Below are 19,393 nucleotides of genomic sequence, written 5' to 3'. Positions count from 1 at the left end.
TGCCCATCTCTGCTGTCCATGCTGTTAGCCGCGGCTGGCGCCAATCTCTGGAGCTTGTTTAGGCAATGCTCTGAATCCCTTCTCCTTGCACACCCCGAAACAGTGGTCTCTTGACTCTTAGGCAGGTCCAGGCTTTTTCCCAGACTCCCTCCTGGCTAGCTGTGGTGCACTAGCCCCCTTCAGGCTGTGTTCACGCAGCCATCCCCGGTCCTCTCCCGGGATCTGACCTCCAAAGCCCAAGCCTCAGCTCCCAGCCCCGTCCGCCCCAGCAGGTGAGCAGAGAAGCCTCTGGGGCTGGTGAGTGCTGGTCGGCACCGATCCTCTGTGCAGGAATCTCTGCTTTGCCCTCCGCACCCCTGTTGCTGCACTCTCCTCCGTGGCTCCCAAGCTTCACCCCCGCCACCCCCTGTCTCCGCCAGTGAAGGGGCTTCCTAGTGTGTGGAAACTTTTCCTCCTTCACAGCTCCCTCCCAGAGGTGCAGGTCCCGTCCCTATTCTTTTGTCTCTGTTTTTCCTTTTTTCTTTTGCCCTACCCAGGTACGTGGGGATGTTTCTTGCCTTTTGGGAAGTCTTAGGTCTTCTGTTAAAATTAAGTAGGTGTTCTGTAGGAGTTGTTCCACATGTAAATGTATTTCTGATGTATTTGTGGCGAGGAAGGTGATCTCCACGTCTTACTCCTCTGCCATCTTGAAGGCACCCCTCACCCTCCCCCATGGTTTATTTCTGAAGCTGGCTATCAGGTATCATGTATTTCTTATATTATGCCTTTTAAAATATTAAAGATTGAATGGATATGAAAGTTCTTCATATTTAATGACTACTTTTTGAAAAAATATTTTGAAGATCTTTTTATTTAACTTTTTTCCTGACTGGCAGTAAATCTGTCATCTAATGAGATCTTAAAATGGAAACAGGTAACTCAGAAGAGTAATAATATAGTATTGGGGATGTTATTTTGGTTCTTACCTCAAATTTGAAGGCCTTATGTTTTCCTTATGTTTCTACTTACTTAAACCTCTCTACAGTTTGTTTGGGTTGTTTTTAGGAGACTGTGTATCATATAAAACCAGTTATTATAAAAATGCCTTTTCTAAATTAAGGGGTAGTTAGTAACCAAAGTTAGTTTCCAACCAAAACGTTAACTTCCTTACATCAAAACGTTTTAGAGGGAGTGTATATTTTATTTTAATTTAGTTGGTGTGGAAAATTATTATTCTTGAACGAATACATGTTTCCTCCTTCCATGTGGGTTTTTGTAGCAGACTTTAAATTTGAGTAACACAGTGATGCTGAATTTCCAGTCTTAAGGGCTCCCTGGCTTACTTAAATTAACTTTTTTTTACAAAGGTGCACGCCCCAAGTTTGGACGCCGACACAGTATGGAAAACATGGAACTTATGAAGTTAACACCAGAAAAGGTTGGCAGTTTTTATTTCTTGAACTATTATAACAAAATATTTTAGCAACTTTTAATTTAAATAATTTAAATAAGTCTTGTCATATATGGGTATCACTTTAACATTTTCCTTTGAAAAGAATCGAATCGAGTACAATGCAAAAAGAATGTGTACGGTGTGCTGCCATCTGTTTAAGAAAAGTTTTATGCATATATATCCTTTGTAGATGCATAAGACGTTTCTGGAATAATATATAAGATACTTGCTTGTAACGATTGCCTGTGGGGAAAGAATTGCTGTCTGGGTTAGGAGAAACACTTTTATATACTATTTTGAACTGTTTGAATATTTTACTATTTTACCATGTACATGCATTACTTTGTTTTTTTTAATTAAAAGAAGAACAGGAAAATCAGAAAAGGATTAGGAAACTTTTTTCACCTAAATAACAGCAACATTATTGGCAAGATTAATGATATGTATGATCAAGCTAGTGTTTTTAACTGCATTTTTGAAAAGCATTTTTTTTTAACTAACAAAGAAATAACTGTTCAAGACGCATCTTCTCTAGGTTTTTTTTTTAAGTAACAGAGAAGGGACTTTATAATTGGAAAAAGGTTATTGAAGAACAAATCTAGGCTGCTTTCTTCTACCTCCATTTATCTTAACTTTACATTGTTAAGGTATGCTCTTACACCTTTATGGTATATTTCTTGAAACACTTTTTATAAAATGTGTTTATTGTAGTAACTTTGGAAACTTCCAACAAGGAAATTGAAATTATCGGTAATCCCACCTCCCAGTAGTAACCAAAATTAATGTTTTTGTATTTATTCGTCTTGCATTTTCATATGAATATCATATTATAGATACTATTGTATAAGACATAGCAATATATCAACATCTTTCCATGTAATGAAATATTCTTCTCTATTATTATAATAGGCATATTATTTTTTAATATTGACATTTTTTGTGTAAGTAGTCTTCATAAGACCAACATCTGATTTGAACTAATATCCAATATTTTTTTATTCCAAACAGTTACAGAGTTTTTTTAAAACTTCTGAAGGGCTTTATGATTTCCCCCATATATTTACCTCTTATATTGGTGAGTGGTTCTCAAATCCTTAAATCTGTAGATTATTTAAAAAAATAAAAAACCAGAACACAAAAAACTTAAGTCAATTTAGATCTCCTTCGTTTTTCTAGTAGGTAGGAAACTAGTAATAAGCAGCAAAATTAATTTGGTGCATCTGTAGTGGTACCAACAGTAAATTCCATGAGAAGCTGACCAGATTCAACCCTGTAATTTTCCAAGAGCCTAATGATGATAAAGCTTTATGTCTAATTTAAAATATGTTTAAGTGGAATTAGTTCTTTGTGATTTTTTTTTTTTACCTCATAATAAATATTTATTTGTTTTAGTTTTGGCTGCCTTGGGTCTTAGTTGAGGCATATGGGCTCCTCGTTATGGCACGTGGGCTCTCTAGTTGTGGCCTGTGTGCTCAGTAGTTGCAGCGTGCAGGTTTAGTTGCCCTGCGGCATGTGGGATCTTAGCTCCTTGACCAGGGATCAAACCCACATCCCCTGCATTGGAAGATGGATTCTTAACCACTGGACCAACAGGGAAGTCCCTAACTTCCTGTTTGGAAGTCATAATAAAGTCAAAGAGTTCAGTACAGTTTTATCAACAAAAGATTACTACTGCTGTGTAAGTTTTAGATGTTATTTTTTAGGGTTATAAATTCTACATACATCTAAAATTTCCAGTTGTAGCAGATTTCTAAGTAACTCATACCAAGAATAAAACTTTGGCTTCTTCTCTGACCATTTAAATTTTATTTTTATGGACTTTTCGCAAACTTTGTTTTCTTTTCTTAGGTTTTTAAAAACCTCCATTTTAATATTTTGATAATGAGAAATCCGTAACACACATTCGGTACAAGCTGTTGAAAACAGTGAGTTAGGGACTTCCCTGGTGGCGCAGTGGTTAAGAATCTGCCTGCCAATGCAGGGGACATGGGTTTGAGCCCTGGTCTGGGAAGATCCCACATGCTACAGAGCAACTAAGCCCGTGCGCCACAACTACAGAGCCTGCGCTCTAGAGCCCATGAGCCACAACTGCTGAGCCCGCATGCCACAACTACTGAAGCATGTACCTAGGGCCCATGCTCCACAAAAAGAGAAGCTACCGCAATGAGAAGCCCACGCACCAAAACGAAGAATAGCCCCTGCTCGCCACAACTAGACCCGCACATAGCAACGAAGATCCAATGCAGCCAAAGATAATTAATTAAAAAAGAAAACAGTGAGATATACTGGCAAAAAGGAATTTATTAAGAGATCTAAGCCACTCACCCCCTCCCCACCCCCAATTACTAAATGGCAGATTATATATAGCTTTGGTGGTTTTTTTCATGTTGTGCTTTCCATTTATAATTGTGTAGGTTCAAAACTGGAACAGTGAAATTCTTGCTAAACAAAAACCTCTTATTGCCAAACCTTCTGCAAAGCTCCTCTTTGTCAACAGATTGAAGGGGAAAAAATACAAAAGTAATTCCTCCACTAAAGTTCTCCAAGATGCCAGTAATTCCATCGATCACCGAATTTCAAATTCTCAAAGGGTATGTTTAAAATAAGTTTTTGAATTTTTTATATTCATACTGGAGTTTTGTAATATATTTTTAGATATTCAGTATAAAATATCTTTGTTATTCAAAGAAGTCTTCTGTATTTTCCTATCTTTTCTGTGTTCTTCAAAGCTAGAAACTATAATTACTCCATTCAGAGATAAGTTGCTCCACTACTTTGGGCAGTAATTATTTCTTTGTGTTTTAAGTCACTGTTGTTTGCAAAAATACTACCTTCATTTCACCAGAGCGTCTCCCAGTGAAAATGTCCTCCACTCAGTCTAGAAGTCAGAACAAATGAAATTCAGATGTTCAAGGAGTTTTAAATACTAATTTAAAATGAAGAGTGTCTGCATGCATCAATTTCTGTTTATTTCTGTTGTTAAAATGATAGTTAAAAACGATTTTGTTTAAAAGTGAGCATAGAAATCAGATTATTAAACATAAAAAAATATTTAGAAATTGAAAAATACCATGGGTTTACTGGTAAATATCAGGGGTATCTCTATCTACCCTACAGTCTGATAAAAAGATCAAAATAAATTACAAAGAAGATACTTCAAATTATCAAGTCCATTTTTCAAGCAGTTGAGAACCTTTGAAAAAATTGTTAGCCTTTTATTTTTTAACAGAAATTTCTATTGGTCCTGTTGTCAGCATTTTTTTTTTTTGTATCTGCACCCTTGTAGTGTCCTTTGCCTTGGTTTTTATCAGTTTTTTACATGTTCCTTACACATGTATGACTAACAAAAGGAAATTATTATATTATTAAAAATATTATGGGGTATATAAAAATGGTCCAAGAATATTTTTGTAGATCTGGAAGGCATATCTTTGTTCAAGGTTTGAGGTCTTAACTAAGCCCACTTAGCCCAACCAAAAATGTCTGTATTTTTGGAGCCTGTCTTTTGATATTCAGAATTTTTAATTAGAGGCTTTTTGCCCCTAGGGAAAAGTCTTTTTGTTAGTGATTAAGACAGTTGACTATAGCTTATGTACATACTTATTCCCAAACCTCAAGCTTGACGTGTTAAAAATTGTGCTGTCTCAAGCCCTCCTGTTTTCCTTACTTCAATTAAAGGGATACCATGTATACTATGCTGTCACCCAAGCTAGGAACGCCGGTGTCATTCTAGACTCCCTCTCCTTCATTGACCACATCCAGTTAATCCCTATATCACTCAGATCTGCCCTGACCACCGTCCCCCCACCTTTAAAAAAAATCTGTTACTATGTGCTAGTTCTTAATGTACTGCTTTATCTCTTACCCAGATTTCTGGAATAGGCACCTGAACTGACCCCTTTCCTTCCATTATTAACCCTTGCAATCAATTGGAAGGGCTAGTTCTGTTTCTGTACAAAACCGCTTAAAACTGGCTATTACCAGTGCTTCTCTTATGTCACATAGGATGTCTTTAACTTGTTAGTATGTCATACAGAGGTCCTTGTGTTGGTCTCTTCTTCCCCTCCCCTTTTCACCACCCCTGCATACCCTTCAGTTCATTATCCCCTAAACACTACAAAGCTTTGGAATTGCGCATTAATCTGTGTGAAACATCTCTACCCTGCAAATGCTTATTCACTCTCCAGGAACCCACTCAAATATCACATAAGTTTCTGCTGTTTCACTTAAGAATTAATTACACCCTTCTCCCAAGGCTCATAACAGTTTGTATATATGTACTTCTATTATAATACTATCATTATGAAAACTAAAATAATTACTTTTATTAAACATTAGTTATTTTAGTTTTGAAGATTTCCAAATAAAGTATAACTGGTACCCCTCTGTCTCAAATATTCATTTATTTGAAGTTTATATTTCTTCAGGATCTTCAAATCTTTAAATACAATAAAAGACCTTAAAAATCACTATGCCAGGAAAATATACATGCTTTCTTACTTTAATCAGTTCTTAGACTAGTTTACTTAAATTCTGTTGTAGAATCTTAGAACTGAACTTTGAACCTGGGGTACATGCCTATATCACTGATATTTGCATAATTTATTCAGTATCTGTAGCAGTTCCCCTAAGTCTGAGGTACATTTATTTAGCTTTAGGAATACAAGGATTAAAAAATAACTAGAAATGCTTTTTGTTAGTTGGATTGAAATAACTTTTTATTACCAAGTGGTTGGCATCTTGTATAAAGAAAATGTCAATTTTTTATTTTTAATCTTCATCGTTTACCATTTGCATTTGAGGTATATATGATATTGTTTCATTGATGATCTAAGGATAATGCTGAAATATTTAGACTTCCTCTCAATATTTTAGAAAATCAGTGCAGATACTATTGGAGATGAAGGGTTCTTTGACCTACTGAGCCGATTTCAGAGCAATCGGATGGATGATCAGAGGTGCTGCTTAAAAGAACAGAACTCCGGATCAGCTTCAACAGCAGCTTCTGCCACTCCCCCCAGAATGATGCTACAAAGTAAGTTATCTGTGCTTCTCCTGCAATTTGATATTCTTGTGATTTATTTCTGAGAATTTAGGAGGTACAGTAAAGGAGCCTGAATCAAGGTACATCTGAAACGCTGGTATTTGTACAGTTTCAAACAAGGTTTTGTTTCAGTTCCCCTAAGTTTATCTGTATTTCTGGTCCAGTGCACTTTCTACTAACTATATCATACTGCCTCCCAAGTTTCCTAGGGGGTGGGGGAAAAAATCTAACTTTAAAAAAATAAAAATAATGAGGAAAAAATTAGTTATACATACCTTATAATTACATGTAAAATGCAGATACTTCATATGTGGATTAAAAAAGAAAAGCCAAGACAGACTGAAGAGGAACCTATGGCTATAGCAGAAGCTAAGGCTTGCCTGGGCCTTCGAAAGATCTAAAATACGTTACTTAAAATTTTCTATTTCAGTTACCAAAAGACTTCCTCCCCCATAGACCAAAACTTGCCAGCAGCACTTAACTCGAAGTTTAGTTAGCTGAATGTCCTATCCAGGGCATGGGATAAAAATACTGTCCATTCATCCTGGTCTGAGAAAGTATGTGAGAAAAACAATTTAGTTACCTTCTGAAATCTAGCCCCATATCTTATAAAGTTACATATTGGGTGACATTAGATAAAGGGAAATATAGTCAAGTCCGGATTACCTCCAAGCGGACCATCTGAAGTCCTCTGGGATTCATTCTTCCCTCCCCACCCATCTAGTCTGGCCCCAGCCTATCAGTGACTCTCAGTGACGGAGCTAAAGCAGGAGGGCAGAAAGGGTGTTGGGAGTGAATAAGGCAGAAAGAAATTGTATGTATATAATAAATATGCTTAAATAACTTTATTATTTTTTGATTTTTTTTCCTCTTTTCATAGCACCATCTGTTTCCATGGTGTCCCCCAACACAGATGAGTTTTTAGACCTTCTTGCCAGCTCACAGAGCCGCCGTTTGGATGATCAGAGAGCCAGTTTCAGTAATTTGCCCGGGCTTCGTCTGACACAAAACAACAGTCAGTCAGTACTTGGCCACCTGATGACTAATGACAACAAAGAGGCTGATGAAGACTTCTTTGACATCCTTGTAAAATGTCAAGTATGTCTGCATATTTTTGTCATTCCGTGTATATAGCTCAGATGTTGTTGAGAGCTTTGGCAGTATTATGATTCTAAATTGGGAAAAGCTCATTTTGTATTAGAAAGGCAATAAGTTGATTATTCAGGGGTCCATCAGACACTGTTTCTCCCTTATGATCACTTCATATTTTGTGTTCCTTTTGGCTGGTGAGGTGGGATGTTGCCGATGACTCCCTCTGAGCTGTAGTAGAGACTACAGGAAGAGCCCCTCTTCTGAATGCATCAGGAGCAACCCAGTGATTAATATGGAGAGAGTCTAGCTGGGGCCCTTTCTAGACAGTTTACCATTTGGGAGAAATGTATATATTGAGATAGCTTTCATATTTTAGCTGTTTTAATAATTATTAACCAAAGTGGTTAAGAAATATCTCAAATGGCTTGGACAGGACCATGAGAAAAATAATGCTTATTTTCACTAAAAAGAGACATTTCCTGTGCCTAACCCTAGTTCTGTGTTCTATGTCTCAGTTTTCTCATTCATAAAAAGATGAAATGATGATCTCTCATTCATTCAATCAAAATATTACTGAACACCTTTTATGTTCTGGGCACTATTCTAGATATTGGGGATACTTTTTAAAGGATCCTACATTTTAGCGGGAGAGACATTGAGTAAGAGTGTGTGTGTACAGATACATAGATAGGTAGTATATGTCAGGTACTGATACTTGCTATAAAGAAAATTAAAGCAAGATAAAGAGGTAATGGGTAACCAGGGGTGGTGGTGGTGGTGGTGGTTGATGGAGTGTCTGTTTTAGACGTGGTGGTTAGGCAAGACCTTTCTGGGTTGACACTTGAACACAGACCTGAATGAGGTAAAGCAGTCAGCCATGTGCATATTTACCGGAAGAGCATTCCATGCAGAGACAGCAAGTCCCCTCTTGGATATAGAAGCTTAGCAGGTTCAAGGAATGGCAAGGTGGCCAGTGTAGTGTGACTGGTGTAGAGTGAGTAAAGGGTAGAGGAAAGTGCTACAGGATGAGGATGGAGAAGTGATCAGTGCCTAGATCATATAGGCTCTTGTAGGCCATGATGAGGTCTTATGTTCCAGATGTGATAAGAAGACATTGGATGGTTCTGGGAGATCATCCTGACCATCACTGAAAGAATGTAGTGGCAAAGGGTGTTTGTTAGTAGGAAAACCAGCTAGGAAACTAATGTGGTAATAAGGCAAAAAATATTGGTGACTTGGACTAGCATGGTGGGAGCAGTGATGATAAGTGGTCAGAATAGGGATATAACTTGAAATTATGGTTGGTTGGCAAGACCTGTTAATAAACTGGATGGAGGGTATGAGAAAGAGAATCAAGGATGATTCCTACCTTCTTGGCTTGAATAACTGAGTAAACGGATGGTACCATTTACTGAAATGGAGAAGACCAGAGGAGAGACAGGTATGGGGGGGGGGGAGAAAAGCAAGAGTTTTACTTTAGATATGTAAATGTGGGAAACCTAATTAGACATTCAAGTGGAATAGGCATTATTAAAATAAAAACCTGGAGCCCCAGATAGAAGTAACTCTAGGAGTCATCAGCATATAGCTGGTATTAAAGCCCTGGGAAAGAGATTACATAAAGAATAGATAAGGAAATAGGAAGACTAAGCCCTGGGCACTGGAAAACCACTAATTGGATAAAGGAAGATGAACCACTGAAGCAGGAAATCAGCCAGAGATTTGGAAGAAAACTTGGAGAGTGTGGTAGAAGCCAAGTGAAGAAAGTGTTTAAGGAATGTTCATCTGTGTCAGATGCTGCTAAGAAGCTAAGTAAGATGATGGCTGAGCCTACTAGATATGGCAACATTTATAATTGTGAAAGATACTGTTTTAGTGGCATGAGGGGGCAAAGGACTGAGTGGGTTGAGAAAATGGGAAATGTAAAAGGGGAGATAGTACACAGAAAAAAAGGAAGGCAAAGAAATGAATCATAAGTTGGAGGGGGTTATAGGATATAGGTGGGTTTTTCCTTATTTTGAGAGTTAATATACAGCATGTCTGCTGATGGAATGATCACATAGAGAGGGGAACCAGTGATGCAGAAGAGTATAGGATAAAGAACAGTTTTTGCATAGGTGAGAAGGAAAACAGAGTATATGTGTACAGACTTGGAGGTAGAAGCAAGTAGGAATCATCTCTGGTTGCTTTTATTTTCTTAGCAAAGTAAGAAGTAGAGCTATTTAAGGCAGAAGACCTAAACAGACATTTCTCCAAAGAAGACATACAGAGGCCAAGAGGCACAAGAAAAGATACTCAACATGGCTAATTATTAGAGAAATGCAAATCAAAACTACAGTGAGGTATTGCCTCACACAGGTCAGAATCCCATCATCAAAGAAAGAGTCTACAAATAATAACTAGAGAGGGTGTGGAGAAAAGGGAACCCTCCTATGCTGTTGGTAGGAATGTAAATTGGTAAAGCCACTATGGAGAACAGTATGGAGGTTCCTTAAAAAACTAAAACTTGGACTTCCCTGGTGGCACAGTGGTTAAGAATCTGCCTGTCAATGCAGGGGACACGGGTTCGATCCCTGGTCCGGGAAGACCCCACATGCCGCAGAGCATCTAAGCCCGTGTGCCACAACTACTGAGCCTGTGCTCTAGAGCCCATGAGCCACAACTACTGAGCCCACGCGCCAAAGCTACTGAAGCCCACGTGCTGCAACTAGTAGCACAGCTACTAGAGCCTGCGTGCTGCAACTACTGAAGCCTGCGCACCTAGAACCCATGGTCCTCAACAAGAGAAGCCACCACAATGAGAAGCCCACATACCACAACGAAGAGTTAGCCCCCGCTTGCCACAACTAGAGAAAGCCCGATGCAGCAACGAAGACCTGGCACAGCCAAAAAAAAAAAAAAGACAATCCAATTCAAAAATGGGCAAAGAGGCACAACACTGTAAACCAATTATACTTCAATTAAAACAAACAAAAGAACTAAAAATAGAGTTACCCTATTATCCTGCAATTCCACTCCTGGGCATATATCTGGAGAAAACTCTTATTTGAAAAGATACATGCACCCCTACGTTCATAGCAGCACCATTTACAACAGCCAAGACATGGAAACAACCTAAATGTCCATTGACAGATGAATGGATAAAGAAGATGTGGTACATAAATACAATGGAATACCTACTCAGCCATAAAAAAAGAATGAAATAATGCCGTTTGAAGCAACATGGATGGACCTAGAGATTATCATACTAAGTGAAGTTAGAGAAAGACAAATACCATATGATATCACTTATATGTGGAATCTAAAACATGATACAAATGAACTTATCTATGAAACAGAAACAGACTCACAGACATAGAGAACAAACTTATGGTTACCAAGGGGGGGAAAGGGGACAGGGGGAGGGATAAATTAGGAATTTGGAATTAACATATACACACTACTATATATAAAATAGATAACCAACAAGGTTCTACTGTATAGCACAGTGAACTGTATTCAATATATTGTAATAAACCATAATGGAAAAAAATATGAAAAAGAAAATATGTATAACTGAATCACTCTGCTGTACACCAGAAACTAACACAACATTGTAAATTAACTATACTTAATTTAAAAAAAAAAAAAAGAAATAGAGGGACTTGCTTGGTGGTCCAGTGGTTAAGAATCTGCCTTCCAATGCAGGGGATGCAGGTTCGATCCCTGGTTGGGGAACAAAGACCCCACGTGCCAAGGGGCAACTAAGCCCACATGCCAGAACTAGAGAGCCCATGTGCAACTACAGCACCCACGTGCTGCCACAACTAGAGAGAAGCCTGCACACTGCAACAAAAGATCCTGCGTGCTGCAACTAAGACCTGACGCAGCCAAAAGAATAAACTGAATGAATGAAAGAAAAATAGAGCCATTTAGCAGAGATTGAGGTTGGAGCATGGTAATTATGAAAACAAAAGGAAGTGGAGTATAGTTGACTTGGAGAAACTAAAAGCATACTGGCCAGGGAAAACAGGGTTGCTGAGCTGTGCTGAGGTTCAGAGTCATGGAACTAAGGCTGGTCAGTGTAGTATATTTTCTCCAGTCATAACCAGCTGCTTAAGGAGGCAGAGAGATAGATTTAATCAAGCTTTGTATTGCTAGGAGAATAGGATAGAGAGGGAGAGCAATGTCAGGAAGTGCTTTTAGTAACAGATTTTGGAACCTGGACTGTGTCTAAGAAGGGACGTAAGGAAAGGTGTGAAAGTGAAAAGTGGCAGTGGTCTCAGTGGATTCAAGAAATGCTGAAGTTACTTACCTAATAACACACCATCAACATCTATAAAGCAAAAATTGACAGAACTGAAGGGAGAAATGGAGTTTTTACAATAATAGTTAAAGACTTCAATCCCCACTCTCATTACTGGGTAGGACAACCAAGCAGAAGATAAGAAAAAACAGAGGACAACAACACGATAAACCAACTACATCTAACAGATTAGAATAATACACAACAGAACAGAGTACACATTCTTACATGTATGTGGGACACTCTCCAGGACAGACCATACGTTATGCCACAAATTAAGTCTCAACAGATATCTTAAGATACTATACAAAGTATCTTCTCCAACCAAAATAGGATGAAGTTAGTTAGAAGCAACAAAAGGAAAAATTGCAAAATTCACAAATTTGTAGAAGTTAAACCAGTGGGTCAAAGAAGAAATTAAAAGGGAAATTAGAAAATACCTAGGGACTTCCCTAGTGATCCAGTGGGTAAAACTCCGCACTCCCAATGCAGGGGGCCTGGGTTTGATCTCTGATCAGGGAACTAGATCCCCCCATGCATGCTGCAACTAAAGAAGCCCATGTGCCACAACTAAGTGTCCACGTGATGCAACTAAGAAGTCCACATGCCACAACTAAGAGCCCACCAGCACACAACCAAGTGTCCACATGATACAACTAAAGATCCCGCGTGCCACAAGGAAGATCCTGTGTGCCGCAACTAAGACACAGTGCAGCCTAAATAAATAAATATTTTAAAAAAACACAAAAAACCTAGAGACTAATGAAAATGAAAACACAATTTACCAAAACTTATGGGATGCAGTGAAGGCAGTGCTCAGGAAAATTTATAGCTTTAAATGCTTACATTAAAAAAGAAAGATCGGGCTTCCCTGGTGGCACAGTGGTTGAGAGTCCACCTGCTGATGCAGGGGACATGGGTTTGTGCCCCGGTCCAGGAAGATCCCACATGCCGTGGAGTGGCTGGGCCCGTGAGCCATGGCCGTTGAGCCTGCGCGTCCGGAGCCTGTGCTCCGCAGTGGGAGAGGCCACAACAGTGAGAGGCCCACATACAGCCAAAAAAAAAAAAAAAAGATCTCAGATCAACAGCCTAACTTTACAACTTAAGGAACTAGAAAAAGAACAATAAACTAAACTTAAAACTAGCAGAAGGAAGGAATAATAAAGATTAGAGCAGAGGCAGAGAGAACATGAAAAAATAGAGAAAAATCAACAAAATCAAAAGTTGGTTCTTTGAAAAGATTAACAAAATTGACAAACTTTTAGCTATATTAAGAAAAAGAAAAAAAAAAGAAAAAGAGAAGGTTCAAATTACTAAAATTAGAAATGAAAGCAGGGACATTACTACTGATTCTACGGAAATAAAAAGAATTATAGGAGAATGTTATGAATGACTGTATGCCAACAAGCTGGATAATCTAGATGAAATGGGCAAATAACTAGAAACACAAAACCAAGACTGAACCATGAAGAAATAGAAAATAGATCCATAATTCATAAGGAGATTGTATTAGTAATTAAAAACCTCCTGACAAAAGAAAAGCCCTGGACTTGATGGCTTAATGGGTGAATTCTACCAAATATTTAAAGAACACAATTCCAAAAATTGTAAAAAAGGGAACATTTCCCATTCCTAAGTCATTCTATGAGGCAAATATTGCCGATACCAAAGCCAGTTAAGACTTTATAAGAAAACTACAGACCAATATCCTTTTTGAATATAGATGCAAAAATTAGCAACAAAATACTAGCAACCAGAAGCCAGTGGCATATTAAAAGGATTATATGCCATAACCTGATGGGATTTATTCCTGGAATGCAAAGATGGTTCAACATATGGAAATCAGTCAATGTAATATACCACATTAATAGAATGAAAGAAAAAAACACAGTCATCTCAGTTGATGCAGAAAAGTCACTTGACAAAATTCAACACATCTTCATGATAAAAAAAACTAAGAATAGTAGGAAACTACAATGACATAATAAAAATCATTTATGAACCACACACACAGCTATCATCATACTCAGTGGTAAAAGACTGAAAGCTTTTAAGATCAGGAACAAGACATGGATGCCCACTTTGCCACTTATATTCAACATAGTACTGGAAGTTCTAGCCAGTTAGGCAAGGAAAAGAAACAGAAGGCAGCCAAATTGGAAAAGAAGTAAAATGATCTGTTTGGAGATGACAGAGTCTTATATGTAGAAAATCCTAAAGATTTCACCAAAAAACTATTAGAACTAAGAAGGAAAGTTACAAGATCAACATCCAAAATCAGTTGCATTTCTATACACTAATAATGAACAGTCCAAAAAGGAAATTAAGAAAACAATTCCACTTACAATAGCATCAAAGAGAATAAAATACTTAGGAATTAACCAAGAAGGTGAAAGACTTGTACAGTGAAAACTACAAAATATTTCTGAAAGAAATTAAATATGACGTAAGTCTCTCCCACTGGAAGACTTAAGATTGTTAAAAAGTCAATACTGTTTTGACACCTGACATAATCCCATCGCTCCTCATTTGTGGGGTAGTGTGACAGAATGGTCAGACCAGTATACTGGTCTGACAATTACTTAATAAAGTGAAAAAAAATTTTTTTAAGTCAGTACCACCCAGAGTGTGATCTACATATTTAATGCAATCCCTATCAAAAATTTCAGTGATGCTTTTTTACAAAAATTTAAAAATCCATCCTAAAATTCATATGGAATCTCAAGGAAACCCAAATAGCCAAAACAATCTTGAACAAGAAGAACAAAGTTGGAGGACTCACACTTCCTGGTTTCAGAATTTATCACAAAGCTACAGTAATCAAAACAGTGTGATACCAGCATAATGAGGCCCAATGGAATTGAATAGCCCAGAAATAAACACTCTTATATACTGTCAAACAGTTTTCAACAAGGGTGACAAGACCATTCAGTATGGAAGGAAGTCTTATCAACAGTTGATGCTGGGAAAACAGGATATCCACATACAAAAGAATTAAGTTGGACCTTTACCTAATACCATATACAAAAATTAACTCAAAGTGGATCAAAGACCTAAATATAAGTGCTAAAAAACTATAAAGCTCTTAGAAGAAAACGTAAGGGGAAAGCTTCATGACTTTGGATTTGGCTATGGTTTCTGGGTTACAACACCAAAGGCACAGGCAACAAAAGAAAAAAAAGACAAATTGGACTTCATGAAAACTTAAAACTTTTATGGATCAAAGGACACCATCAACAAAGCAAAAAGGCAACCCACAGAAAATATGTGCAAATCATATAACATAAAGATTAATCTAGAATATAGAGAACTCCAAAAGCTCAACAACAAAAACCTGATTCAAAAGTGGGCAAGGAACCCAAATAGATATTTCTCCAAAGAAGATATACAAATGGCCAGTAATTATAGGAAATGATGCTTGACGTCACAAATCATTAGAGAAATGTAGATCAAAACCACAATGAGGGACTTCCCTGGTGTCACAGTGGATAAGACTCCATGCTCCCAATGCAGGGGGCCCGGTTCGATCCCTGGTCAGGGAACTAGATTCCCCATGCATGACGCAACTAAGAGTTCACATGCCACAACTAAGACCTGGTGCAACCGAAAAAAAAAAAAACAACCCACAGTGAGATACCACCTCATGCCCATTAAGATGGCTATCAAAACAAGCCAAAAAATGCAGAAAATAGCAAATGCTGGTGTAGATATGGAGAAATTGGAACCCTTGTGTACTTCAGGTGGGAATATAAAATGGTGCAGCTGCTATGGAAAATGGTACGGCAGTTCCTCAAAAAGTTAAAAACAGAATTATCATACAGTCCCACTTCTAGGTATGACTGAAAGCAGGGACATGAACAGATATTTGTACACCCATATTCATAGCAGCATTATTCACAACAGCCAAAAAGGTGGAAGCAACCCAAGTGTCCATCAGCAGATGAATGCATAAACAAAATGTGGTGTACATACACAGTAGAATATTTTCAGCCTTAACAACATGCTGCAACATGGATGCTGAGAAACATGCAGTCACAAGAGGACAAATACTCTGATGCCACTCATGTGAGCTAGTTAGAGTGGTCCAATTAACAGTGACAAGGTAGAACGGTGGTTGCAGAGGCTGGAGAGAGGGGAGAATGGGGAGTTGTTGTTTAATAGGTTTAGAGTTTGTCTTGCAAGATGAAAAAAGTTCTGGAGATGGATGGTGGTGATGATTGCACAAAAATATGAATGTACCTGATCCTGAACTGTACACTTAAAAATGGTTAAAATGATAAATTTTGGGGCTTCCCTGGTGGCGCAGTGGTTGAGAGTCCGCCTGCCGATGCAGGGGAGACGGGTTCGTGCCCCGGTCTGGGAAGATCCCACATGCCGCGGAGCGGCTGGGCCCGTGAGCCATGGCCGCTGAGCCTGTGCGTCCAGAGCCTGTGCTCCGCAACGGGAGAGACCACAACAGTGAGAGGCCCGCATACCGCAAAAAAAAAAAAAAAATGGTAAATTTTATATTTATTTTACCTCAGTTTTTTAAAAAATGATTTACTGGGGGGTAGTACTGGGGAGCTTGATCTAGAAAAATAGGAGTCCGTGGTCAACATGAGATATTTTAAAATCATGATTTCAAAGACGGTGCAGTTATTGAGAATGACTGTGTCTGGCCTCTGACCATGGGAGCTATTGGATAAGGCAGAGGGCAAGGATGAAACACCAGAGGAGGGGAGGTCTAGGAACTGAAGCGCCTGAGTGTTGGGTAAACTTAGAGGAAAGTGAAATGACCACGAATCGTGACGGGAGAGATGATGAAGAGTGAACCAGGTGTGTGTGGAGGGTGGGATGGCGCTGACTAGGAATCCGGGCAGCCACGGCACCCTCACTGGGCGGTGGGGTTAAACGCTCAGGCGTGTTAGTACACAGCGCCTAGCAACACGGGGCACTCCGATGTCAGCCATCACATTCCTACTTGTATTCTTGAGTTACAATACCAGACACTGTCCTGTAGACTTTTAAGTGCTTTCATTTGATCAAAAACATTTCTAACGTACTTCTAAAATAAGAATCGTAAGTCAGAACTTGAAGGAAAAATTCACTCTGGGTTATTTATTTCCTTAACAGATTTTATTGCCTAAGACAAGGGTAGGCAAACTTTTTCTGTAAAGGGCCAAAGAAAATATTTTAGGCTTTTTGGGGCCCTATGGCCTTTGTTGCAACTGCTCAGCTCTGCCCTTGTAGCAGGCAAACAGCCGTACACAGTTCATAAACAAACAAGCGTGGTATTGAAACGAAAGTACTGTTTAAAAAAACAGTGGGCAGTGGGTTATAGTTTGCTGACCCTTGGCCGAAGACAGTATTTATAAGGTAGTGATGTAGGGTTTCTGTACCTCACATGATATTCCTAAGGATTTGGTACGTTGTATTTGGTGTTGCCTATTACAGTAAGATTATAATCTTAGACATAGGTGACCTTGCATCTTAACTAATCTTACCAAAGCCATGAAGCTATGGCTTCATATTTGTTATACACAATACTTGTTATGCTCTGATTATATAAGTCATTTCAAATAAAAGATCTTACTAGGTTTCAGGTCTAAAGATTGAGTAAACTTCTAAGAGGCAGAAAATGTTTAAAGCTACATTTTCTTATTGTGAATGACAGACATAACATACCTTGGTGCTCTCCTTCCCTGCAGTATTTGTATTTTAATCTCTTTCTTGTAAATTTTTAGGGATCCAGATTAGATGATCAAAGATGTGCTCCACCACCTGCTGCCACAAAGGGACCAACAGTACCAGATGAGGACTTTTTTAGCCTTATTTTACGGTCTCAAGCAAAAAGAATGGATGAACAGAGAGTTCTTTTACAAAGAGATCAAAACAGAGACACTGAATTTGGACCGAAGGACCTTTTGCAGAATAATGCTCTGTTGGAACTTGAAAATTCAGGAAAAAAATAAGCAAACCACTAGTATACAATGAATATCTTTTTTAAAGCAACCTTATTTCCTTTCAGAACACTGCAGGAAAATTCAATCTATTACTTTTTTCCTTCAAAGGAGAAATTATAGCACTGTACTGAGCTTAAAATGTTTTTAGCCTGATGTAAATATTTAACCTTTGATAGCATAGTATTAATTAACATTCCTCTGGACACTCGTTTCAGGGTAGAGGTGGGAACTAGGGATCTGGGCCTTTGTTCTTTCTAAAAATCCTCCAGGTGATTTTTACGGGCAGTGAAAAATCAACTTTTGTGATTACTGCTTGGGATTATGTTCTTCCGCAACTTGTTAGATTCCTTTACCTAGTATTTGTAAAGTAGGAAGTTAAATGAATCTAGCCTAGGATTTAATCCTCTTGCTGAGGTAGATTTTTTTTTTTTACTTTTAATTGACAATGGCTCTTTTTTATACCAATGTAGTGGGAAATTATGCTATTTCATAAAAATAATATACTTGACCAGTGTGTAAAAAATTATACAGTCTATTAAAAAATCTAGATTTTTTTCCACTAAGAAAATCTCTATTTTCAATATAATTTTAGGCCAAAACCATTATAAAAGAAACTCTTAAAAATAAACTTATTTAGCATGTTTTGGCCTCTGTGTAATTTTTTAAATAACTAATTTTTATATATTTACATATATAAGTAAGTACAGATATGTATATATGTACATTGTGTGTGTGTGTGTGTGTGTGTGTGTGTGTGTGTCTATGTATATAAAATGGTTTAAAATTGTATGTTCTGTTGCAAAATACTGTTGTAAAACTTTTTAGGACCTAATGTCAGAAAATCCAAAACCCTCATGTGACTCTGTCAAGAACGTAGGTCACAAAAATTAAGTACGAAAGACATAGGTTAAGCCCTCAGTTGTCATTAGGCCTCCTCCCAGAAACTGAAGGTGGTTTTACAAGGAGACATAATGCAACATGACATAAGTTTAGCAAGTCAACAAGGATGGGACAGAGCTGGGCCTGGACTAAGGCTGAATTGCATAATACAAATGCCCACGCCTGGAACAAGTTGGCAACTCATTCACCTCTGGTTGCTTCTGATTCTACACAGCTGGGATGGGATCTAGGGATCTGGGCCTTTGTTCTTTCTAAAAATCCTCCAGGCAATTTTTACGGGCAGTGAAAAGCACTTCTACAAATAGCTAATGTTTTAAAAAATGAGAAGAAAGATAGTTACACAATCTGGACTCACATTAAGGGCTCAGAGGAAAAAAAAACGATTACTCCTGTTTCTGAGATCAGACACAAATTTTGTCAAAAGTACTAACACCTGGATTATGTTTTATGTATTATATATAGAGTATAATGTCCTGGATTAGCATCCTTTTAAAACCTGCACTTAAATTCCATTGGGCTTTTTCTTACAAGCATATTTACTGAGCAAAGACAGCATACCAAACCACAATAATGTAAAAATAAGTGTTTATTTTGTGTATATGGTAGTTCTCAGACCCTGTAAACATTCAGCGTTATCCATTCCACTTAAAAACTGCTTTTGAAAAGCTATCTGCCCCACTCTGATTTTCCTAAAAGCT

General features: G+C 38.0%; 1 protein-coding gene across 4 annotated transcripts in view; it reads left to right on the top strand.

Moving 5' to 3' along the window:
• Positions 1 to 18,402, top strand: part of GPSM2 (G protein signaling modulator 2) — a 63,206-nt gene extending 44,804 nt beyond the window's left edge. For all 4 annotated transcript variants that reach the window (XM_060139470.1, XM_060139468.1, XM_060139469.1 and 1 more), the window contains 5 exons: positions 1,347 to 1,417; positions 3,847 to 4,023; positions 6,308 to 6,467; positions 7,357 to 7,574; positions 17,577 to 18,402. In XM_060139470.1, coding sequence (XP_059995453.1) covers positions 1,347 to 1,417; positions 3,847 to 4,023; positions 6,308 to 6,467; positions 7,357 to 7,574; positions 17,577 to 17,804 — 854 coding nt within the window. In that variant the 3' untranslated portion in view covers positions 17,805 to 18,402. The remainder of the gene's footprint in view (positions 1 to 1,346; positions 1,418 to 3,846; positions 4,024 to 6,307; positions 6,468 to 7,356; positions 7,575 to 17,576) is intronic.
• Positions 18,403 to 19,393: the final 991 nt, after the last annotated feature.

Source organism: Lagenorhynchus albirostris, chromosome 2, assembly GCF_949774975.1.
Source record: "Lagenorhynchus albirostris chromosome 2, mLagAlb1.1, whole genome shotgun sequence".
Classification (NCBI taxonomy): domain Eukaryota; kingdom Metazoa; phylum Chordata; class Mammalia; order Artiodactyla; family Delphinidae; genus Lagenorhynchus; species Lagenorhynchus albirostris.
This window is presented reverse-complemented; position numbering and strand designations above follow the sequence as displayed.